Source organism: Diadema setosum, chromosome 14, assembly GCF_964275005.1.
Source record: "Diadema setosum chromosome 14, eeDiaSeto1, whole genome shotgun sequence".
Classification (NCBI taxonomy): domain Eukaryota; kingdom Metazoa; phylum Echinodermata; class Echinoidea; order Diadematoida; family Diadematidae; genus Diadema; species Diadema setosum.
In genome coordinates, this window is record NC_092698.1 from 12,059,604 (window position 1) to 12,085,139 (window position 25,536).

The 25,536-nt window shown below is 41.1% G+C and overlaps 1 protein-coding gene across 1 annotated transcript in view; it reads right to left on the reverse strand.

The window, feature by feature from the left end:
• The window catches only part of LOC140238358 (heat shock cognate 71 kDa protein-like), a 65,094-nt gene extending 46,212 nt beyond the window's left edge, over nucleotides 1–18,882 (reverse strand). The window contains exons 1-2 of the mRNA XM_072318292.1: nucleotides 18,709–18,882; nucleotides 2,484–2,697 (exon numbers count right to left, since the gene is read on the reverse strand). Coding sequence (XP_072174393.1) covers nucleotides 2,484–2,688 — 205 coding nt within the window. The 5' untranslated portion in view covers nucleotides 2,689–2,697; nucleotides 18,709–18,882. The remainder of the gene's footprint in view (nucleotides 1–2,483; nucleotides 2,698–18,708) is intronic.
• Between the last annotated feature and the right edge of the window lie 6,654 nt (nucleotides 18,883–25,536).

Below are 25,536 nucleotides of genomic sequence, written 5' to 3' on the forward strand. Positions count from 1 at the left end.
CCCGAATTCTACCCCAAGTGTACGTGTATGCTCTTACGAATGCTTGAAGAGAGGTGGTGTTTCGGACTTCAGCGGGGAGCCGATTCCAAATACATGATGCATAGTGTGAAAACGATTTTTTTCCGGCTTGAGTTTTAACATGTGGAATTATGAGACCATTATAACTTGTGTTTCGCGTACGATATGAATGTATGTTAACAAGAGACGTGATGAGTTCTTGCACATATTCAAAATCTGAATTTTTTGGGGGCCTCCCCCTTCGTCGGAGATCCAAGCAAGAGGATAGTTAGCTGGGGGGGGGGGGGGGGGTAATCAATCAATGTGGTCTGAAAGCGTACACGTACACGTAATTAGTGGGGGGGTGAGCGGTAACTAGTCAAGTGCCATCTCTGTACGAGTTTCGAACTTTTTCTTTTCGCGTACGCAATTCCACGTACATACGTACACTACTATTGTTCAGTTATTTGCCGACAGTCGTCAGGTCGACAACTAGCGCCTATTCGTACGACTTATCTCAACTTTGCGGGATTTTAACTAAAAAAACAAGGCCTACTCACTATCTTCAGTAGACAAGACCTTTCCAGCCATCAGGAATCTCAAGATGTGGCTAATTGCATTCAAACATCATAACATAGTCGTGAATGCTTTGAATATTGCATTTTGTTTGAGCATCAAATTCTTAGCATTGCGCACACGCGTACTGCATTGCGTGCAGTGCGTATTATAGAATATAGGGCAGATATTCGTGGTCATCATCAACTACACTCGTGCGCTAAGGGGTGAGTGGTTACTAGTCAGGCTACTGTACATACTATGAAAGCATTAGGTGATAAGCACAATCAGGGTATGCAATCATGACTTTCTCACTTTAAAAAATTGTAACTTCTAAAAGAATGCACCAACTGACTTAAAAATTCACATGCAGCATGCCAAGACATCAGTAATCACATGTGGTAAGACAATAGCTAATTTCTTCTCATTTACTGTTAATTATTAAAGATTAATTACCAAAAAGTCCCCCAAAACCCACGTAATGCGTCAAAAAAAGCGTTTTACAACTTACGTAAAATCAAGATTTGAGGTCCATATTTTAAGTCTACCCCTATGTGTTTGGTATCAAATTAATGGATTTTTTCCTGGCATTGCTTGCATGCAATAAAAAACAGTGGTTCTTTCAGCTGGAGAAAGTTATAAGGTCTGAAGTCCCATCCTGGTAGGAGTGTAATGCTGGCTTATTTTTGTGACATTGTGACCTTTTAACCCATGCTGTACAGCTATACATGGAGAAACAGCTTATTTTTTCGCTTTTCCTGAAAGTACTGAAGACACACTACAATATGGTGTGCTGTTTGCCAATAAATGTTCAGCCAGTTTGGAGTTTTGAGCCATTTTCAAATGCTGAGTAAAATAAGTGCAGCCGTTTTTCAGTACTTTCAGTTAGGTATATCCTGATTTGACTACTTTAAAGAATCTTTTCCCCTTATTGAATATCCTTGTTTTTTTAACCATGAATTGTACATATGTAGAAATCTATTGTGTGAAAATTTTAGCAAATTTGAGCAATAGGAACTTATTTTTTTATATTTTTACAAATTGCTGAGCATAAATAAGACCGATACACGCCCATGTAATACTGCATGAAGGTCATATGATAAGTGTTCCGTGTTCATATTTCAATGCTTGTTCAATTTCTAAAGATATCATAAGCAAAAACATAGTATTTTGGCTTAATATGTCATTGTTTGAGTGTCACAGCTTGGATATCAACTCAAGTCATCATAAATCTCACATTCATTCTTCTATCTGTGTTTACAAATATGAGAATTGATCCAAACACTGTGCGCACATTCAAGGTCAAACTGTACAGATAATTTTTTAGATGAAAAATATAATATCTTCCAAAGTACCAGCCCTAATTTCATAAAAATTTGTAATAATGGCCACTATATGTCTGTTACCTATTCCTGAAAGTTTCGCCTCTTCACTCTCTGGCAAAAGTGAAATATGATAAAATATGTAAAAGTGGTTTTATTTGAATTCAAAATAATGCCTACAAAATTGATCATCCATTTCGAGAAGTGAAAATATGAAATTCATTCATATTTTGTGATATGTCATGGCTATGTGCTGGTGGTGAATGAAAGGGATATTTATCAGGAATATCTAACAGCAATATCAGATGAAAAAAGCATTCTCCTTTTTTTTAATGAATTTTTCCAATATATTAGTCATTTCAATGTAATTCGACACCCCTAATTTAAACGCTAATTTATGCGCAGTTTAATGCAAAATTTTGACTCTTTCTTTACATGAAATGAAAATTTGAACACTCAGCTACAACAAACAACAAAAAAAGCATTTTCACCAAGTTTTTTCATTTTTGCCCTGTTACACAATTGCATACCCTGATTGTGCTATTGACCATTATGTTGGCTCAATTTCAAAGGAGCACAAATGACATACTGTATAAACTGAGAACTTACCAAAGACAGTGTTGTTTGGATTCATTGCTGTCTGGTTTTTTGCAGCATCCCCAATCAGACGCTCTGTATCTGTAAATGCCACGTAGCTGGGTGTGGTTCTGTTTCCTTGGTCATTTGCTATGATTTCAACCTTTCCATGCTGAAATACACCAACACATGAATATGTTGTGCCAAGATCAATTCCTACTGCTGGTGCTTTAGCCATTTTGCCGTTCTGAAAATGAACACAACATATTTGCAGAAAATCAGATAAAAAATCTGCACTTTTAAGAAAAACATAAACAATACATAAAGTGGAGTTGTAAGTGCTGTTTTTTTTAAAACACATAAAATATGGAAATATTAAACGAGAACTTACCTGCTGGAAAATTGATCTTAATTTTTTTTTTTTCCTCCTGCTTTTAAACATACTAAACATACACTACATTGGGGTATGCTGCTTGCCAATAACCAAGCTTTGATTTTTGAGCCATCTTGAAATCCTGGATGGGATATTATGATCCATTATGTGAAAATTTTAGCAAGTATGAGCAATGAGATCTTAAAGGGATGGTATAGTATTGGTGGAGATAAGAAGTGGGCTTTTAACTTTTTGCAAGATATCAAGAAATCACTTGTGAAATAGTACAGAGCATACCATTCTAAGAGGAATTCAAAGTTTATTTGATGAAAATCTGTTTTGAAATGGCCGAGACATCCAAAAAAATAAAGTAAAACAAAGCCGTCAAAAAAGAAAATGTGCTTCAAACATACCCCTCTGAAATAAGGCAAGTGCCATAATGTGTCTCGCCCATTCATGTACAAGAAATTGTACGCGAATGGGATACAACTTGTATAAGATAAACAAGAGACCCGTGGGTCTAGCGCTCACCTGAGTATCGCAAGTTCACCTTTCACGCAGTCACTAATCTAAATTATTCACAGCTCTACTAAAATTTGACCAGGCATTCTCAAGTAGAGGATGAAAATGTACATCGTACAATAAGGGCCCAAATTTTTGCATGTTATTACAATTAACTAATTATGACCATATGACCATTCAATGAATGAGGGAATTGCAGCAATAACAGGCCTCGAATTAACCGACGGCCACCGAGGGCCATGGCCGTCGGTGCCCCTCTCGTTGGCCGCAATGCCTTTTTTTCCTTGATCAAAGTTACGGCCAAAAAAAATGTGCCCTTTTTCTTGTGGCCATGGTGCCCTTTTAGAATGAAAGTTATTATTTATGACGTATAATATGCCCTTTCTCAAAGTCTACACTTTAATAAGCTTGAACAACTTTCCTGATCTCAAATATCATACCTTCAGTTCACTCGCGTCCCAATATATCTGATTCAAACTCAAAGGCCCGAATTCACGAAGGTGGTACAAATGAAACCATGGTTTAAACCATGGACAAAAACCATGGAATGCCAAGTGTCGCATGCGATATTTCGCTACGAAATCAGTCATTTTGTCGATGAAATGATTATTTTGTAAAGAAATGACAACATTTTGTAACTAAATGAACATTTCGTCCACGAAATGATAATTTCGTTAACGAAACAGTCATTTTGTCGACGAAATGACCAATTTCGTAACGAAATATTCTGTTTGACACTTAGCGCTCCATGGTTTTTGTCCATGGTTTAGACCATGGTTTTGTTTGTACCACCTTTGTGAATTCGGGCCAAAGTATCTTTCCGAGATACGAGACGACGTGTAGAAGTCTACGTACATGTACGCCCGACCGGCTTTTACCGTCCCGACTGCCTCCGCAGCACAGCGGCCATAGAGTTACTAGCTAGGCAGCAGCGGGCCGAAGCAAGTGGTCGCAAGCCATGCTAAACTAGAAATGTCGCTATGCCTCCGCCATAATGCATGATTCTCCCAATAGGCGTAGTACAATGTCTTCACAAAGTGTGATCCATGACAGTTTCACATAACTGGCAAAATATTGAAATGACAGGTTTGTCAGAAATGTCTTGAACTGGGTTTGCTATAATTTTCTAAGAGTGCAGGTACACATATTTGGGGAATTTTGGGGAAGTTTATGCATTGAGTAATTTCCAAGGTACGAAGAAAGAGTGTGATGAAGGTACAAAATAGATTTTTTTTTTTTTTTGGGGTGGGGGCATTGAAACCTGGCCTTTGACCCTTAACCTTTGACCTTTGACCTTCTGGCTGGAAATTCCCCGGAGAATCTCCATAAGGTAATGCATGTATTAAGTTTTGAAACTAATAATGCAAGCATTGCATATACTAGCAGGGCTCGACCTTAACTTTTTTTCTAGGAAGCCAGCCGGGCTCCTCAGGGACCTTTTTAGGGAGCCAAATTGAGTTTCAAACCCCTTTCCCGCTGCCCGTCTCGGTGAACCACCGAGAGGTTCCCCGGTGAATTCACCGGGGAACCTCTCGGTGAAAGTTTCAGTGCCGTCGTTTCACACTGCTCTCGGTGAAACTTTCCCCTAGACGGGTTTTCAGCTCGCAACGTGGGTGATCTTATGTACTTGAGTTTGTTGTGCATCTGCGATTTGGTTTTTCCGATCCCATGTTCAGCAAGTTTTCGGAGGAGGGACTCGTACGCGGGGCCAGCGTCAGCCGACGTCCTGCTCAGTTCTTCGTTCACTGCTGCCTCGCTACGTAATTGAAGTTACAATCTCTCTTCGTCTTTGGTCCACGTTCCAGCCATTTGCAAAATTCCCTCAAATTTCAGCAGTACAAAACGTCAACGGATTTCTCCTGCACACTGTAAACCCAGCAGTTGACGAGAAAAGCACAAAATACGAAAAAATCAAGCAAGAGGCGGACTGTATCACTATCAGACTTTACTGGAAGAGTTAAGAGCTAGACACTAGAGGAAGACGAAGAAGGGGAAGCATCAAGGCGATCAAGTACATTGTAAACCTGTATCAGCTTTGTATACAGCGCGTGCTAATTAAACAATACAATGCACAGCACGATGGAAAACAATGCTGTCGCTCTGTGAACGCCACATTGCACATGAAACGACATACTATGTAGTGTCGTGTGTATGTTTACAAACACGAATTACTAGTACCCTGTACGTGTGGATTTGGGAGGTCGAGTGCGCGCTAGCTAGCTGAAAACGTGTGCATGACCAGAAACAAGACATGACCTTTGACATAATCTGCATATTTTCCCCGGTGTTTCACCGAGACAACCTTTCACGCTGGGCGCTCTCGGTGAACCACCGGGTGATTTCCCGTTGAACTATCGGTGTTTACCAAGGACGCTTCTCGGGTAAAAATTGCCCAAAATTTCATCGGTGTTTCACCTAGGCTTCCCCTAGGTTTCAACCGAGTGACCTTTCACACTGCGGGGTTCCCCGGGTGCCCCCAGGTGCCCCCGGGGAAGATTTTCTTCAGTGGGAAAGGGGTATTAGAGAGCCACGTTTCCCTCAGTCACAATCAGCAGTAGAGGTCTATTACATACATGTATTAACCTGGTGGAGAAGATTTCGTTTAGATACTTCTAACATGCATTTCTCCAGACACAAGCCGGAGATACCTGGTTCTTAGTATCTAACGGGTTTTAGCACAGTCACAGTGTGTGTGTGTGTGTGTGTGCCTGTGCCTGCCGTGCACCTGCGTGTGTGTGTGTAGGTGTTTTGTGTGGTCCCTCTCCCATTCCCTTGTGTAATTTCTTACCCTGGTCTGTTCATAATTATTGTCTTTCTTTCTCGGTTCTTCTTTTTTTAGCTGCAAGGTGTGGGTTAGAAACAATTATGTAACGCCACATGTTGATTGATCAGCAGAGCTGCCAACCTTTGGAAGCACAAATCCGTACTCAGCAGCTCCAAAATCCGTATTTTCCACCAGAATCTGTATTTTTTCCACCTCCCTCTTCTTTGCCATTTTGAATTAAACTTGTCGACTTATAAGGTCTACAAGCTCTTTAACATAACATTACGACACATGCCGAAGTATCGAGCTGGTCACTAGCACAATAAAGAATCCAAACTACGCAATGTTCAGCGGTGATTGATTGCTTTCTCTCAATGCATGTGTACAAGACTACAAGTGCATGTATGTACCTCCAGAAACTTGCTGGGCTGGTTATGGAAGCTTCCACTATCTAGCAGGGAAGGGGGATGCTTTCATCTTCTCAAGAAAGCTTCTGTGTGAGTGAATGCAAAACTCTGTTCGGTGTTTCCAACTATTGTTTACTATAAAACATAATCATGCGCTGTTTTCAAGCTTTTTAATTTTACTGGATTTTTAAACATCAGTATTTTCCGAAAGTACCGGTATTCCAATTTCTTTTACCCTGACTGGAATCGGAAAGTCTGCTATAACGATGATCGCAAAATGCCGCGCTGTGTGTGGTTGCGCCAATGTGCAAACACGTGGTTGTACTTTCAAGTTTAAAGGAATGCGCCATGTGCTCCTGCCTATAGAGGTTACTGCAAGTTCGATGAATTGAATGTGCCATAGCTGAGCTGATGGCTTGTTTACGGTATTTAACATGCAGTTTACATTCGATACGAAGAAGTCATTACGTCTTTCACAAGGAAAAACATACAAAACAAACAAAACTACAAATGTCGCTTTGGCGACTGGTATGCCTCCGCCATAATGCATGATTTTCCCAATAGGTCTAGATAGTACATGTGGACAATGTGTGATTACATTTTCACAAAATTGGCAAAATATTGAAATGACAAGTTTGTCACAAATGTGTTGAATGTTCACCTTCCTTGACCTAGGTTTAATTGGATGAATAGGAGAGCATGTATCTAGGGATTTAAGGACTTTAACTTGACTTTGACCCATTCATACATTTAGGCATTGAGTAATTTTCAAGGTACAGGTGTGGAGAAAAAGTGCAATTTCTGAATTGAATAGTAAATTGTTACCATTTTCATCTGGCCCTTGACCCTAAAATTCATAAGATAATCACTTTCAGGTAGAACATGCATAATAAGTACTAAGTTTCAAGATAACTTGAGCCACCTCGAGATATGGAGGAAAAAGTTAGTTCAGCACTTTCACTTGATCTTTGACCTTTTGACCTTTGAGGCAAAAAAAGAAGAAAAAAAAACTTTCCAGAGAATTTCTATTAGGTTACACATGCATACACCAAGTGTAAAAAAATAATAACCCTGCTGGCATTGCATAAATATGAGGGAAATAGTAAAATTTTGAAGTGTTGCACTTGACCTTTGACCTCATGAACCCTACATTCTCTAGATAATCACTTCCAGTCAGTACATGTATATTCTATGTTCCATGAAGATACCTTGAACAATTTTCCAAGGCACGGAGAAAAAAAAGAAGTTTTGATATTTTTTACTTGACCTTTTGACCTTTGACCTCATGACCCAAACTTTCACCAGAGAATCTTAATTGGGTAATACATGTATACACTAAGTTTCAAGAAAATATCTTCAGGCATTCAATAGATATGGCGAAAATAGTGAAATTTCATGTATTTGACCCTGACCTTTTGACCTTTGACCTCATGATGCAAACTTTCACCAGAGAATCTTAATTGGGTAATACATGTATACACTAAGTTTCAAGAAAATATCTTCAGGCATTCAATAGATATGGTGGAAAAGTGAAATTTTATGTATTTGACCTTGACCTTTTGACCTTTGACCTTGAGCATGTGCACCCAAAAGTTGATAGGCACAACTTCACCCCCTAATACACATACATGCCAAGTTTCATTAGGATACCTCAACAGGTTTTGATAGTTACCTTGTCCACAAAATTCATTACGGACGGACGGAAGGACGGACGGACGGACAACCCGAAAACATAATGCCTCCGGCACCACTTCGTGGCGGAGGCATAAAAAACAAGGAAAAGTAGAAATTACGCGGTGCGTAATATATGTCCCCGCCGGAAGTAGCATTTTGTAGCCAATGTACAATACAGGTCAAAAATCAAGGTCAGAGGTCAAAGAAGTCAAAGGTCAAAATTCTGTGTAGAAGTTTTGAAGCCCTCACCAAGTGCCATCACTTAAAGCAAACGGAATTGAAATCGGGTTACAAATGGCGAAGGAGTAGCATTTTGTAGCAAAATGTACAATTTAGGTCAAAAATCAAGGTCAAAGGTCAAAGAAGTCAAAGGTCAAAATTCTGTGTAGAAGTTTTGAAGCCCTCACCTAGTGCCATCATATAAAGCAAACGGAATCGAAATCGGGTTAGAAATGGCGAAGGAGTAGCATTTTGTAACCAATGTACAATATAGGCAAAAAATCAAGGTCAAAGGTCAAAGAAGTCAAAGGTCAAAATTCTGTGTAGAAGTTTTGAAGCCCTCACCTAGTGCCATCATATAAAGCAAACGGAATCAAAATCGGGTTAGAAATGGCGAAGGAGTAGCATTTTGAAGCAAAATGTACAATATAGGTCAAAGGTCAAGGTCAAAGGTCACAACTGAAATTCTTTATAGAAGTTTCAAAGCTCCCATGTAGTGCTATCATATAAAGCAAACAGAATCAAAATCGGGTTAGAAATGGCGAAGGAGTAGCATTTTGAACATTTTGATCACACACGGACGCACGGACGGACGCACGGACGGACACACGGACACACACACGTACGGAGCCCGTTTCATAGTCCCCTGCTCGAACTCGTTCGGCGGGGACAACAAAACACCTACGAACGAATGTTGATAGCCAAAACTTTGAAAAGTAATAAGCAGTTATGATGAGCATGAACTGAAATTAATTGTCATGATTTTGCTGTCTAACCATGTGATGACTGCATCTCATTGGACCTACTTCATAGTGAATTTGTCTGGGCATACGAGACCTTTTATTAAGTATTTCTGTGATTGCCTTTTTAATTGACTGATTAATCGATTCTTTTTTTATTGTTCAGGGAACATAAGATATTCGATTAAGTACACCATATTCGACTGATGTTTCCTGCTATGCACCAAAAGAAAGGCTATAAAATTGTAGAATCACGGTATCTTTGCAATGATTCCTTTAATTCAACTGAGCTGGTTCTTCTCGAGATCGATATTTTCAAGATATTTACACGCTGTTTATTCCAGTGCGCGCATTCTTTCGTCTGGCACACACCTGGGTGTGGCACCTGCTTTTGTGGAAATTTCCACAAGGGGAGCGGGGTGGGTGTCAAGTTTCTTCGAGCCGAAGAGACTGCGCGCACGTATTCAGTATTTCACAATCTCTTCGCTCTAATTTATTGTAATTAATGACATGCTTTCTCCTTATTCTGTGCTGATATTGAACATTTAGATTTAACTTTACGAAGGTTGGTAGATCGTGGATCTTTTTGTTGTGAGGTGTATGTAATTTCTTTTTTTTTTATCATTCTTTGGAGGGGAAAGAAGAGTAAGGGGGAAGAAGAATAAGAGGGAAAGTGAAATAAAACGAACGGCAAGTACGCTCAGCATTTGCAGTAAGCCGTCTTTTTATACCAGCGTAGTTTTCATCATCACCATCAGACATCACTCAGATCATTTTAGCCTTTTCCTATCAACATTAAGAAACACGCACAGTCCCTCGAGATAAAAACCGAGGAAAATAAATAACAAATACAAAGTATCAACACCTCCCAACAACACAAATATTTAGAAAAGACAACACACGTCGCTTCGATTCGAAAAAGTATTGCAGCAAAGCGGAGAAATCGCTGTTACGAAAATAACAGTGCGAGACACTTGAAAGAATTGTTTAAATATTTCAAAGTATAAAGGGAACGGATAAAGTGATATAAAATGGAAGAAATCGTACCAAACGAGGTGTGAGGAACGACAGAAATAGAACGATAAGTTTAGTAGTAGGATTAGGCCCTAGCAAAAGTTTGCAGCACCGAAAGCTACGCGAAAATTAATACACATTGGAAACTCTGTATTGCGACGAGATCCTTGGGATCGTCAATAAACGATACAAAACAAAGGCAATTAATTCATTTTGACCGGAAAATAGTTTGTTATAAGTATTCTGTTATATGAGATCTCCTTTAATAGGCCTAGAAATACATCGAGTTTCCACGATACTCGGGAAAGAAAGTTCGAACGCTTTTCACCTGCACATTTACTGCAGTGCTCATCAATACACGAACAGAAACTCACCTCTTCCTTGCAGAAAAATGATGCACTAACGTTACAAAACACACACACAACATTCTAAAAATCATTTCGTACTTGGGAGGCAAGGGAAAAGCAGAAGAAGAAGAGAAAAAGAAGCAGACATTGCACAACGGAGTGCTTCTACCCCGACTCAAAACGAAATAGGGTACTGTTTATAGTGGCAGCTGGCTACAGTGTGTGATAGCTTAGACAGAAAGATCCGTCTGTCCGGAGGACTCTTTTATATTTTGCCATTGACGCTGTCCTCTGTAGACAGACGGAAGGTACCAGTACCCATTGCTGTGTGGATATTCTTAACCACTGTCTCTATGGAAAATTGGGTGAGGTACCTCGCCCTTCTCGATTGCGTCTAATTCACGGCCCTAGGTCGGCAAATTTAAGCTTGTATAGTCAACTATTCAAGAATAGACTACACTCACCAGATTAATGAATAATCCAACATTTCGGTAGAATTTTCAACGTAAAACACACATCAACCAGCCCGTCGCGTCGTCACGTTCAAACTGCAGAAACATACAGTATGAATCTATTAGCCAATCACATGCGAGGTAGTTTCTACGTGTTTTTTTCACTAAACACGTACCTTGTATGTGATTGGTTTACAGATTCGAAATGGCGACTTACTGCTAGCGAACGGCAATGTTGTGATATGGATAAAATTTCTGCATTATAACCGAGTTACTGTGAGTATTTCGATTGCACAAAGTGAGAAATTAACTCCAAATATTGCTGCATAATGTGTCATGTCATGTCAAACTTGTTTGAATGTAAAAAAGCAGTCTGAAATTTGGTTTATCGTAACGTTTGATCTGTGCGCGTTACTCCACACAGGAGCTGGGATCATTGACTTCGGTCTGTATACGGAGGGGATCCGTGAAGCCAGATGCAGTCTCCGCGGAACATTCCCCGACTGACAGATACAGACCGATCTTTCGGTCAAGTGATAGCTAAGCTACTATACTCACGCTCCCCAGCCGGCCACACATGGGGATACCACGGCGATCGATGTAAACATCCACGGTCCGTAGGCGACAGGGATTCAGGCGCGCGAAGTTCCATTCGGCGTACATAGTACGCAAGCAGCGAATTGCAAGTGCGCACACTACTAGTATTCTATAATAGAAGATAGGAACACACACACGTCGGGTACACACAGACACACACACATGCGGGCAACGTGGGCCGGCTGCTGGAGAATGAAATATGTTCAGTGTGTAGTCTATATTGCAATTGCAGGGATAATAACTTCGAGCGTCAGGGCTCGCTGCGCGCGCCGGGGCCACTCGCGCTCGTCAATAGTGTAATTGTGTACATAAACTATGATTCTGTCTTGAAACGTGTGGCTATACGGCAAAAAAACTTAAGGAGCCCAGCCGGGCTTTTTTCATACATTTCTGGGGAGCCAATGGTCCCCGGGCTCCCGCTAAGGTCGAGCCCTGACTAGTATATGAGGGAAATAGTAAAATTTTGAGGAGTTGACCTTGACCTCTGACTATTGACCCATGACCCCTAAATTCCCTAGATAATCCCTGCCAGACAGTACATGCATATGTACCAAGTTCCACGAAGATACATTGAACCATCTGCGAGAAAAGTAATATTGCAACATTTTCACCTAACCTAACCTTTTGACCTTTGACCTTATGACATGAAACTCTCTCTGGAGAATCTTTACGCAGTAGTACATGTCCACACCAAGTTTCAAGAAAATACCTTCGGCATTGCATAGATATGGGGGAAATTGCAACATTTGTAGCATTTGACCTTGACCTTTTGACCTTTGACCTCCTGCCAATGTCACTAAAATCTACTCAACTAATTGTCCCATCATACATCATCCTTGGACCAAGTTTGGTGAAAGCTGCCCCATCCAGTTTTGAGTTATCACGTAAACAGGTAAATTTTAGGATTTGACCTTGATCTTTGACCTTTGACCTCTGTCCGATTTCACTGAAAAACTAACCAAGTAATTGACCCATCATACATCATCCTCCAACAAATTTTGGTGAAATTTGCTCCATCCAGTCTTGAGTTATTGCGTAAACGGATACAATTTCACGATTTGACCTTGACCTTTAACCTTTAGCCGATTTCACCCAAAATCTAATCAAATAATTGCCCTATCATACTTCATACTTGGACCAAGTTTGGTAAAATTCCAGCAAATATTACTCAAGTTATCGCGTAAACGAAAGCGGACGGACGGACGGACAACCCGAAAACATAATGCCTCCGGCACCACTTCGTGGCGGAGGCATAAAAATGCCAGGCCTGTCGGACGGCTGCGAGCATTGCCATCTCTCTCTCGCTCTGCATTCATGCCCGCATGCTCAAAGCAAAATGGTGCCGGAAGTGCTCCAAAGCGAGCGCGGCGTACACGTTGAGAACGTACTGTATTACAGAACCCACATCGTATTGCGTATGGCCTACTGCCTAACGTCGTCTGCTGCGGAGAGATGTTATGCGTGCGTGCGCTGCTGGAGTGTAGCAGCACGGTCGATAACATACAGCTCTATGGGGCATTCACATCACGTATAAACACCCAACATGCCCTTTCCAATGTAGCCTTTAAACAAGGCGACTCGCTCTGCGTGCCCCCGTATAGCGCGTTTACCCCACAAACCTGTTGGCCGGCGAGTGGAGCGAGCCGCCTTTAGCCACTCGTTCAGGGATGTGTACTTTTGTCGTTGTTGTTGCTTTATATTCTTTGACAAATTTGCGTACAAATTTGACGCAGAAAATACACACCGCACCAAGGCAAGCCGCGCGCGCTTGCTAACAAATTTGTACGCAAATTTGTCAAAGAATATAAATTTGTTAGCAAGCGCGCGCGGCTTGCCTTGGTGCCGTGTGCATTTTCTGCGTACACATCCCTGAACGAGTGGATAAAGGCGGCTCGCTCCACTCGCCGGCCAACAGGTTTGTGGGGTAAACGCGCTATACGGGGGCACGCAGAGCGAGTCGCCTTGTTTAAAGGCTATTTCCAATGTGGCCTTGGTGCCCCTCTGACTGACCTAAGTGCCCTGGCCTCTTGGAAAAAGTGCCCTTTTCTAAATGGCCTTGCCCCTCCAAAATCCTATTTCGAGGCCTGCAATAACCATCGACCAATATAACTCAAGCCATATCAAAGAATTATGGAAACTCTGCCCCAGTTTTCTGATTCCCTCATAATCTTGCAGGTTTATATGACCAAATATGATAACAATGTGACTATTCAATGGGTTGTCACTGGCTGGCAGTGGGTTTGCTTTGCTACACCATGGCCTGCTCATAGGCCTTCAGTAGCACTAAAAAACCCCAGAATCTAGCTGGATAATTGGTCCTGAACCAAGCCTAAATCAAGGTTTACGACAGACTGAAGTAATTTGTGATTATGATTATTCAGTTCAGTTTCTTTTCTTAAATGAAGCACCCTTTTAGTCAGTCAACCTCTGTAGCACGGTTGGGCCCCTTTCGATCCAGCTGGCTAGCCGGGCCTGCCTGCCAGCGCGCGGCCGGCCATGTACTCAACCAACCCAACACGGTGAAGTGGAACAATGCACACAAAACAAATGGCGATTACGCCTGTCCTTGGTTCCCCCATCCAGACGGTACTGCTAATTTAACTCTCTTCAACTTTACAGAAAAAAGAGACCCACAGGTCTAGCGCTCACCAGAGTATCGCAAGTTCACCTTTCACACAGTCACTAATCTAAATTATTCACAGCTCTACCAAAATTTGACCAGGCATTCTTATAGAAGATGTAAACGTACAAAAAGGGCCCAAATTTTTAAAGATTCCTTAATTCTGAGGGGATTGGGGGCCCCCCTGGGGCCCCCTGGGTGGGGCATGGTGCCCATGTTGATAAATTGAGATCCTAACCCCCTAGGGATACGACTACCTGCCAAGTTTGATAAAAATCCATCATGAGGTTTTCAGGAAGAAGATGAAAATGTACAATTTAGGCCCCCATTTGGACCTCCCCATCACTCTCCCCTGCCCCCACGAGGGGCACCCCTGGATCTGCTACATAAACAAACTTGATACTACAGTCATAAATAGTACTAACTTAGCTCTATCACTCCTGATTCTAGAGAAGATTTGTAAAGATTCCTTCATTTTGGGAGGTTTGGGCCCCTTGGGGCCCTCCAGGTGGGATACAGTGCCCATTTGAACAGATTGATATCCTATGCCTGTAAGGATACTACCTGCCAAGTTTGGTGAAAATTGGTCATAGGGTTCTCAAGAAGAAGAAAGATGAAAATGTACAATTTAGACCCCATTAGGACGCCTCCCCACCCCCCTCCCCTGGGTCGCAAGGGGGGCACCCCTGATTCCGCCATGAAGAAATGTACTAACTCACAGTATTAACTTAGCTCTATCACTTCTGGTTCCAAAGAAGAAGATTTTTAAAGATTCCTTCATTTTGGGAGGTTTGGGCCCCCCCCCCCCGGGGGCTCCCTGGGTGGAGCATGGTGCCCACTTTAACAAATTGAGTTTCTAACCCCCTAGGGATGCTACCTGCTAAGTTTGGTGAAAATTGGTCTTGGGGTTTTTGAGAAGATGAAAATGTAAAAAGTTTACGCATGATGGACGATGCACAACGGATGCCGGACAAAGGGCGATCGCAATAGCTCACTTGAGCCTTTGGCTCAAGTGAGCTAAAAACTCTAACAATAAGAAGATCTTCACCAGTCAGTCAGGAAACCCCTTAAAATAACATGAAACACACTCAGAATCACAGAAAAAAATACGAAATATGCTAAAATGTAATTTATATTGAATGAACTTTTTTGGTGTAATTATTGTGAAAGCGTATCAGCCTTAGCCCTGTCCGATCTGAAGTACCGATTTCCGTTGTAAGTTGCGTTGGCATTATTGCATTATGTGAGGTTATACTTCATCATATTGACGAAAAACTTTAGAAATTGACGAAAAACTTTAGAAATTGATTTGTCCATGGGATTCTTCCTGACACTCCTTGCAAATTTGTGAATTCCCGTGATTTTTGTGACTTCATGTTAGATTCAGTTTTTGCCTTGGCGATCGGCGATTTAAATTGAAGTGCGACACCAACGTCTAGAGCACGAAAGGCAAGGAAATGGCAGCCTACACAAAGAGAACACACGGCTGTAGAATGCGTTAAGTACGTGTCCCCAAGGGCGTGTATGCAAATTCGTGACGTGACAATAGGTGCGCGCGTCTTTATTATTACTTAGATTTCATTAATACATTAGCTCAACGTAGCATTTGCGGCACATGATTGCATCATGAAACGCTCAACGCACTGTGATAGGTGGTATGCAAATGACGGATCTACGTCATAGCTCATTATCTGTTTGTCACCGTTCGCGTGTATAGACTTTTTGTAATGAAATTTGTCACCACCACTTTCCTACTAAACCTATCGTAATTACCCTGTTTATTCCATCAACCCCACTTTTCCCTTCTCTTCAAGACCACTCTGCCACTTTCAGAATGTTATCCAATCCAACATAATTATACGGATCACAGTAGGAAACCCTCAGTATACTGATCGTGGAATTTGTCACCAGCCTGTGTTAACTGCAGCCAAAATCCCATAGGTGGTGACAAATTCCACGATCAGTACACAGAGAGTTTGCCGAGAGTTTCCTATAAACTGATCGTGGAATACTAATGTATGTCATCACCTGTGGCATTTTGGTGCAGTTAATACGGGATGGTGACAAATTCCACGATAGAGAGTTTCCTATGAGAATTTTTACTTAAAAATACAGGTTAAAGTGTCTGAGCATTCATCGTCCGTCAGGAGATAGTGTATCAATAGGGAAATGCGTGTTGGAAATCTATCACCGCTTGCCTCTTGTATGAGGAGAGCTTCGCACGCACAGAATAGCTTTCATTCAAAATCACAGAAGCGTGCAAGCGGTTAGACAGAAAGATCCATCTGTCCAGAGGAGTCTTTTACTTTTATGACGTTATCGCTCTCCTCCGTAGACAGACTGAAGTTGGTAGTATACATGTACATCGCTGTAGGGATGGTCTTAATCATTGTCTCTATGGAAAATTGGGTGAGGTACCTCACCCTTTTCGATTGCATCTAATTCACGCCCCTAGGTCGGCAAATTTAAGCTTGTATAGAAAAATCAACATTTCAACTATGCATTGCACTCACCAGATTAATGATAGTTCCAACATTTTTGTAGAATTTTCGTGAAAAAAGATGCAACTACCAGCGGTTGTAACAGCTCTTCAACATAGGAATCCATTAGCCAATCACATGCAAGGTAGATTTCTATGTGTTTTTTTCATTAAAACAAGTACCTCGCATGTGATTGGCTAACAGATTCAAAACGGTGACTTGCAGCTAGCGAACGGCGATGTTGCGATATGGATACAAATTTCTGCGATATAACCTAGTTACTGTATTTCGATTGCACAATGTGAGAAAGTTACCCCAAATATTGCTGCATAATGTGTCATGTCAAACTTGTTTGAATGTAAAGAAGCTGTCTGAAATTTGGTTTATCGTAACGTTTGATCTGTGCGCCACCGCTGGCAGCGCATACCCACGAGAGCCAGCATCATTGCCTTCGATCCGTGAAGCCAGACACAGTCTCCGAGGAACATTTCCCCGACGACCACATACTATTAGTTACCCCCTGCTTGTTCACAAAATACGGGCAAATACACATTGTATCTACGGTCTATATAGTCTGGTGCCATATTCCATGAGGCCGGAGGTCGAATGGAATATGGCACCAGACCGTAAATATTTCCAGTATTTCGTAAGAACAAGCGGGGAGTAACGATTTTATCTTTTTAAGTGTAAGTGCTAACCTTCTTTTCGCTGATTTCCTCTCGTGAATGGTGTTGAAATTGCCGGCTGTCAGCCATGTTGACTTACGTCTCGCAAGCTGCGAGCTAGCTGATTACTGTATGCGCGCATACATACACGCGCAGCAGCTATAGCTGTAAGGCAGTGCGCAGCGCGTCTCAGTCAACGACCCACATCACCCGAGACGCGCTAGGTTGTTGTTTATCAAGTGAGTGGTCTCGGGCGATGTGCGTAATACGCTTGAGGACCGGGCGATGTGCGTAATACGCTTGAGGACCGCGCGCTGTCCATTTGTTTTGTACAGGATTAGTGCGCACTTTCCCGTCTTTTTAGTTACTAGAGTTCTAGTAAGCGTCTTTGCTGTTTAACCTGGAATATCATGACATCATATATCATGGAATACGGAAAATATTCAGTGGTTGGTCTGAGTGTGATTGACCAATGACATTACAGAATTCACTATCACTAAAAGACAAAGACTGATCTTTCGGTCAAGCAAGCGGTCTGATATTCGGGTACATGTTAAAAGATGTCACCAGTGACAGAAAACACGATATGGCCAGAGCTTCATACAACACGGTGTTCAATACAACTCGGTTTGTGTGCATTGTCAATGCAAAAACAGCGGTCGATCTAAAAAAGGAGCGGCACCGTGGGGAGCTGAAAAGAGGCCACTCAAGTTCGATGGCGATATTTTCGCACTGAAACTTTGAATTGAAAAGGGAACAACAGCATTTGATAGAGTGCTGGATTTTCTCATTCATGTAACTGTTAGTTTTTACGTGAATTTCAATGTTATCAAGCAAATTAAAAAAAGGCGGTCAATGAGTAGTACTTAGGCCTAACGGTTACTAGATCTAGGTCCAACCATAGTAAACATGTCTATAAACATTGGAATCTAACTCTAAGTAGACTCTAAATCTAATAAAATGGTTAATTAGGCCTTCTTAGGGAGGGTCTAACGCTAGACTAGTGAGTAGTAACGTTGCTAGTTTACATTATAAAGAATTGTAATCACGTGGTAATGCAACGTGGACTTTGTTAAAAGAATTCTAGAAGTCTAACGTTAGGCAGGGCTGCCAACTCTCCCTCATTTTGGTCCTTTCTCACTCTAAAACTTTATTTCATTTGCATGCACTTCTATTGATCTCACTCATTTTGACTCCTAAATTATAGCATTGCGATTGGCCTATCATGGGTCCGCATGGGAGTCTCACTCTCAACTGGACCGCTGTGTGTAAAAGCGACATCGACAGCGGCTGTTTCCAATGTTGGCAGCCCTGCGTTAGGTGGTATACTAACGTTAGATTCCAGAAATCTATAGAATTTTAGTTCATAACGGATGGTACTTACATGCTCTGAACGCCTTTAAACGGTGGATTGAGTAGTAGCCCTATCGGAGATTTGTCAGGCTGTTAATGAGTGACGTCCGACTGTTTCGAGCAGAGTCACACCCGTACCTGATCGATCCAATCCTCAATCCTCGCGGTTAATACGGCTGGCCGGCTATGCTCGACGCGTGCTCGATGATGTGCGAATATCGAATGAGATACTTGAGTACTCATAAAAGCAAGACGGGGCCAGGCTGCGTGCAATGCGTATGGGAAAGAGTCTTGCACGTGGTGTGTGTGTGTGTGTGCATAGAAGGCGTCTGTGAGTTCTGTACATACAGTTGAAGCGACGAGCTTGGGCTAGTACGCACGCACGCGGCAGATACTACTTCTCACCACTCACGTGCTTTCAACTGCAGAAGGTACCAGAAGGCGCTGTGAGTTGTTCCGAATTTTTATCCCCACCATAGGCTAGCCAGTTTCTTCCGACAGAAGAAAAATGCATCTGCTAAGCATATACGAACATGATTTGAGTGCTTCTCTTATACCGTATGAGGGGCGCTGAACGTTGTATTGCTGTTTACCAAATGCCAATGAGTTGGGTCTTTTTAGACTTTTGCACGAGTCCGCTCCCACAAAGCTCTGACTGTATCCCACAATCATGTTTTTTTTTTTAAAATTCATGTTTTATTGCAAGTCAAAATCACACAATTTACACACATAATTTCTAACGTATGGAGACACTACGGTAAAAAATCCATGGTGACTCGACACACAAAAAAATAAACCAAAAAAAAAAATGACGCATAATCATGAGTTATGAACATGACATATGCCTCCATAGTAGGCCTATGTCATACATTTTGAGTGCACTGTATGAGAGATAGTAGGACCCGTATACACTTGAAGGGTGATCTGTCACTTGGTCTACTCTCACTTTTGTCTACCATCCATTTGGTCTCAACCCAACATGGTCTAATCCTGCTTCGTCTACAACCACTTCGATCGTCAATGACCATTTCGTCCAATTGCCACTTAGCCTCATTACCAGATGGTCTACTTCGAGATGGGCTATGGTGCTCACTATACCCGACAGTTTATTAGAAAAAGTCGGAAAAAGTCCAAGGAGACAAAACAGCGATTAGAAACTCTGGTCATTAGACGAAACGGTAGGTAGCCAAGTGGAAAGTAGATCAAACGCGCATTCGACGAAATTGATAGTGAGTTTAGCCGTAATGGTGTTAGACGAACTGGGAAGTAGACCGTGTGATAGTAGACCAAGTGGCAATAAACCAGTAGGCCCTACATACTGTCACTAGCAATAAGAAACTAAAATATTTTTTTTTGTGAAAAAAAAAAAATTAGGGTGGGGTGCGTGCGCCCCCTTAAATTTTGTAAAGGCTCCCCCTCTTTACATAATTCCTGGATCCGCCCCTGCAATTATAGGCCTACTGATCACAAAAACAAAAATCAGAAATCAGACCTCCATTATATAAAATGAAGCTTATAGCTTTTATAGTAGTCAAATAATATTCTATTTCTTTTTGTTTTTGAACGAATAATTTAAATGCATAAAGTATTTGGTTAAGAGTTATTTGTAACCTTAGATAAATGCAGAATACAAGGGCCTACAATACCACTAAGAACAAATAGGGCCTATGTCACAAATTTGTTAGAAACACCAAATAACAATGAAATGAGTAAAATTTGTTCTACGTGTGTGTATTCTGTTCCTTTAGTTACAATGCCTATCGATTATGTTCAGACTCAAATCAGAGGCCGTTGTTCAAGTCAAGTGATTTGGTTATTGATAACGGTCTCCCCCACCTGTACACTTAAAGATCAGTGTAATGAAATTTATTCATATATCATTTCACGCGATAATATACTTGTAATGTTAAATGTTCTTTATATTTTTATGACTTGTGAAAAATATGTTTGATATTGTTATACTTATACTTTGCATGTGGAAAAATAAAACTTATTGAAACTCAAACCGAAAATTGAAATTAAAATCATTCTTTTGCACTCATATGCCTCGTAACAGAGGTGACCTTCTCACATTCACAAAATAAATGAATTATTGTGTCTTCAAATTTGTCACAAAAATTGGGAATCTCTTCTTTTAATCTTATACAAAAATTAGTTTAGGTGCCTATAGGGCTATTGTTTTATGATTTTTTTTTTGAAATAAACGAGTGTAGTTTAATTAGTATCAATAGTGCGTGTAATTTGTACTTTTTCGCAATCAAGATTGGCCGGTATACTGTACTAAAATGCTGTTATCCCTAAGACCCAAAATTGTGTTTTCTCCCCACTCCTCACTTCCCTCCTTCAAACGTCCTTGCAGTGCATTAGTATGACCATGGAGCTACTGTAGCTCCATGGTATGACCAGGGACGTGGCCACCTCCCTGGTATGACGCATGGCGCACTGGTTTTGGAAAGTGGTCAGTCCCCACGGACCCCTTCCACCCATCTCTATGTGCCCCTTTGTTTTAGGTTACTGGCTAAAACCCTTGACCAGTACATTCCATTGTGCTGACGACCACTACAACAGAGTAGTGAGTTCATTCATAAAAATCTCACAACCATTATGGTCTAAGAACTTTCCCCTTCCAATATTTGGACTGCTCCCCTGCTAATATCCATCGTATAGGCCTAATTAAGTTGATAATAATCTCCCCTCTCATTTTATGTAAAATAACCAAGATAAAACATATTATGTACTTGTATATTCACAGATTTCTGAATACTCCTGTCCTCATGAATTGAGAGACAGAGGAGTCTGGTCCACGGCTCTGATACTGGCTTTGCCAGTCCCCTTGCCACCTGGGAAAGGGGATATCACATCTTAAGTACTTTGTAGAGGATTGTTCAGCCCGAACACTGGTGTTGCAAGACCTCTTGCCACCCGGCAGAGGGTATCCTCCGTTTATTATACACTCTATAGCCCTGAATGGGAGCATACCATGGAGTGTTAAGTGCTTGTATCGATATTATTCTTCTACTACACATGTCTTTATTCGACGAATAATATACTGCCCGGCTGAACTGGACTTCCTTCGTGTCTCTTCGACATCATTATTACCTCCGCCAAGGGAGGAGGTTATCCTTTTCGTTACCGTTGGTTTGTGTGTTCGTTTGTCCGTGTGCAAAATAACTCAAAAAGTTGTGCACGGATTTAGATGAAACTTGCAGGAAAGGTTTAGAATGATACAAGTAACAGATGGTTAACTTTTGGTAGTGATCGGAGAATTTTTTTGGGAATTTATGAAGGATTTTTGATATTTTGGCAGGTAGGGTCAATGAACTGTTGAGTTGAGGCTGCGCGTATTTGAGGTTTGCATGCGCGCACTAAAGTGCGTGCCCAGTGTGCGTGCTCTAATTTCTGCTAGGGCAAGGCGCGCCGTGCAGCTGAGGGTTTATGACGTAACAAAGGCTTCTATATTGGGCAATCGGGCGACTTTCAGTATAGTACGTATGGGTGGAAATCACTGATATCTCTAGGGCTCACACCTGTAAATAAAATGGAATGTCCCAAATACCAAAATAAATGAAGAAAAAAATTAATTAAAAATCACTGATGTAGTTTGGCAAAAAACTGAATAGCTGTAGATATTGAGTATGAATTCCTCTACAAACTGCATTTTGGTTGGAAGATGAAAGCTTTTCATATGGAATTTGAGGGGACTATATTTCATTGGTTACGTGTACGGAAAATAGGTGATTTTTTTGAGTGACAAGAACTCGTAGTCTGGCTTTGCGGACCCTTGGACAGAATTTGAGCCGAAGAACCCACCCTGGAAATTTGATGGATGAAAGGGTATATCTCACTTATGCAGGTTAGTGAAGATGAAACACCTCATTTCTCCCAGCTATTTTACAGAATTTTTTTAAATTTGGATTTTAACACACGTCTCTATGGGGAATTGTTTACCCGTGTGAGCCCTCTATGGAAGAACAAGATCAGTGGTGGAAATGAGCTGCATGCTTGGCGGAGGTCTGCGCTCTCAGAGTGCTTTTCTAGTTATTGTCTTCGGAAACTCCTATCATAGAAAATACGTAACATAAAGTGTTAAATGGTGACAACTACATAGTAACACTCGCCGACTATAAAGTCCACGCTGTACCAACAACAATCAAAGTAGAGTGTTAGTATACTGTTACACTAATATAACGCTAGGCTTGTTCAGCAAGTCAAAAATTACAGATCTATATTTTGCATATTCCATAACTCATGATAAAAATACCTCTTAGATTTTGAATGTATCAATGACTGACATGCATCTGAGAATTTGAATTGAAATTGCTCTACAATTGCATACTCCGTGTAATAGGCCTAAATATACGGATAATACCAAGTGCGATAGGAATATACTATCTATATGCATAATTTATACCTAAGAGTTTAAGATTTTTTTTTCAGGCGCGTATGATTTTCAAATAATATTTTTTGTATGATTTGTATTTCCACGGCTGATAATTCAATTGACTTCCAAACAGATTCAGAGATATCATCATTGAAGACTGTTAGAAAGTATTCACCCATGTCAATTTTTTTTTTTTTTTTTTTTTTTTAGCAAGAGCAAAAGCATAAGGGTCAGTCATCTTGAGACCACATAGAGTGTAATCATTGTACATAAATTTCCTTTTGACCCTATCCTGGCCACCACTCCAAATTAACCTTAAAAGCAACTTATTTAACTCATTGAAAAACTTTTGTGGTACCTTATACTTAAAACAGAAAAGGATATAATAATTCGAACTGTGAGCCCTGGAACTCACACAATCATGTTTGCATCATAACATACACCGCAGTTATGCCTTGGATTCCTGTCAGTAACTGCAGATTTGAAGTCCATTTAAAACGGCCTGCTATATTGAGCTGCACAGTCTTCCTTGTGTCCCCATGACTCCTAAGTATTACCACTGTGTATACTAGTCTCCCTAGTGTCCATGAAATAAATTTAAAATGTTTTATTTCATTACTGTTAATAAAAATTATAATTGTAGGCCTACCAGTCCTTTTTATTATGCAAAACCCATATAGATCATCTCCACAGTAAATAAAACTAACCATCCTAGCTAAGTTAGAAGTGAACTCAACTTGCAAGGCCGAAAGGAATCGAGCCAGTATACGTCACGAGCCATAAAACACAGACGAAATCAGTGGCGGATCCAGAGGGGGGCGCACGCACCGTGCGCGCGCCCCCTCTTTATTTTTGCGTTAAAACAAAATAAATACAACGAAAAAATGGAGGGGGGGGGGAATGGGTGCGTGCGCCCCCCTTTGAATTTGCAAAGACGCATTCCCTTTATACGGAATTCCTGAATCCGGCCCTGTGTATTGTACCTCACGAGTTAAATTTCATTGGAAAATCATTAGGCCTAGGGCCTATATGCGGCGGAGCAGGGACAGTCCACTGGTGGAAGAGACACTCCTTCTTATGCATCGATCAACCATAATTACCATAGGCCTATTATAATGAAAATAGCCGTCGAATGGACGAAAACTGCGGTATACATACGCACACCATTTGCGAGACTCTTCAGCTAATTGAAGGAGGTAAATTAAACCAGCAAAAAAAGAGAAGAAGAGACTGTCGAACAGGTGCCTATCACGCTCTTCACACCTCCCTGCATGGGATGAGCAAGGAGGTAGCAAGGAGGTACCAAAGATCCTGTATACACATGGGTGTGTAGGATCTTTACAGAGAAACTAATCCTTGCCTTGGGATGAGCAAGTTTTCAAGCAAGCGCACGAGAGTGATAGAGCTGCCAATGCTGTGGTGTATAAAGAAAATAGGCGACCGTGCGCATGACGTCACCAGAAAGTTAGGGCATGCGCATTGAAACTTGGGCTAAAACGAGAAAACCGTAAGCGACAATGCCGGAAGTGAGAACGAACATTCTAGAACGACACATCACATGACTGAGCCCCGCGAACCAGAACCTCGAAACGAAAGGCACAGAGCTGGCTTGTTAGATACAAAATGTATGCGCTGAAATTCGTCTGGTACTCGTATGCATGAATGCCCAAGGCGTCAATCGTTTTCGAAATTTGTAGGATATAATGCATTTGTAGTATCGTTTGGCTTTCTTCCCACCCCATCGCACGTATACTATATTAGTGGAGTACTAGTAGGCCCCTATACTACAAATGTTATGCAGTGGCATGGTCGTCTGCTAACACAGAATCAGATTCGAACGTGAATGGCACGCCTTGCAAACATACCAACGGGATTGGGTGTGTGTGTGTGTGTGTGTGTGTGTGTTACAAAAAAGAAGGTGATTCAGCAGCACAAGTGTTTGCGTAATGAAGCAGATATGGATTGGCTTGATTAAGTTAATCAAGAAAGCTTTTTCTGAGTTTCATGCAGAATTCTATGTCAATATTTTATGCATGGTATGTATTTGAATTGTACTGTACGTAAAAAAAAAAAATGATTTAGCAGCACAAGAGAGAAGAATTCAGTGCTGATGTATGATGTGTACATAGGCCGTGAGGGGAAACGAAATTGCATTTACATCCATATGATTGTTCTTTTTGTTTTTTTGTTTTACAACAGCTAAGATATCATAGTAACAGTGGCTAACTACGGGGGGGGGGGCACGTGCCCCCCCCCCCCCCCCCCAATCCGCTGGTAAAAAAAAAAGGAAAAAAAAAGAAGAAAAAAAGAAAAAAAAACCTACCAAAATGGTAATTCAAGGGTTAGTAAACTGCTTTTGAAATCGACATGCAAGGATAATCAAGAAAAAAAAAATATTTTTCTAAGATTTCTTTTAACCATATAATTAAAGCGGTATTATAGTGAAACATTGTTCAAAAAGCCCGGAGACGACAAAAG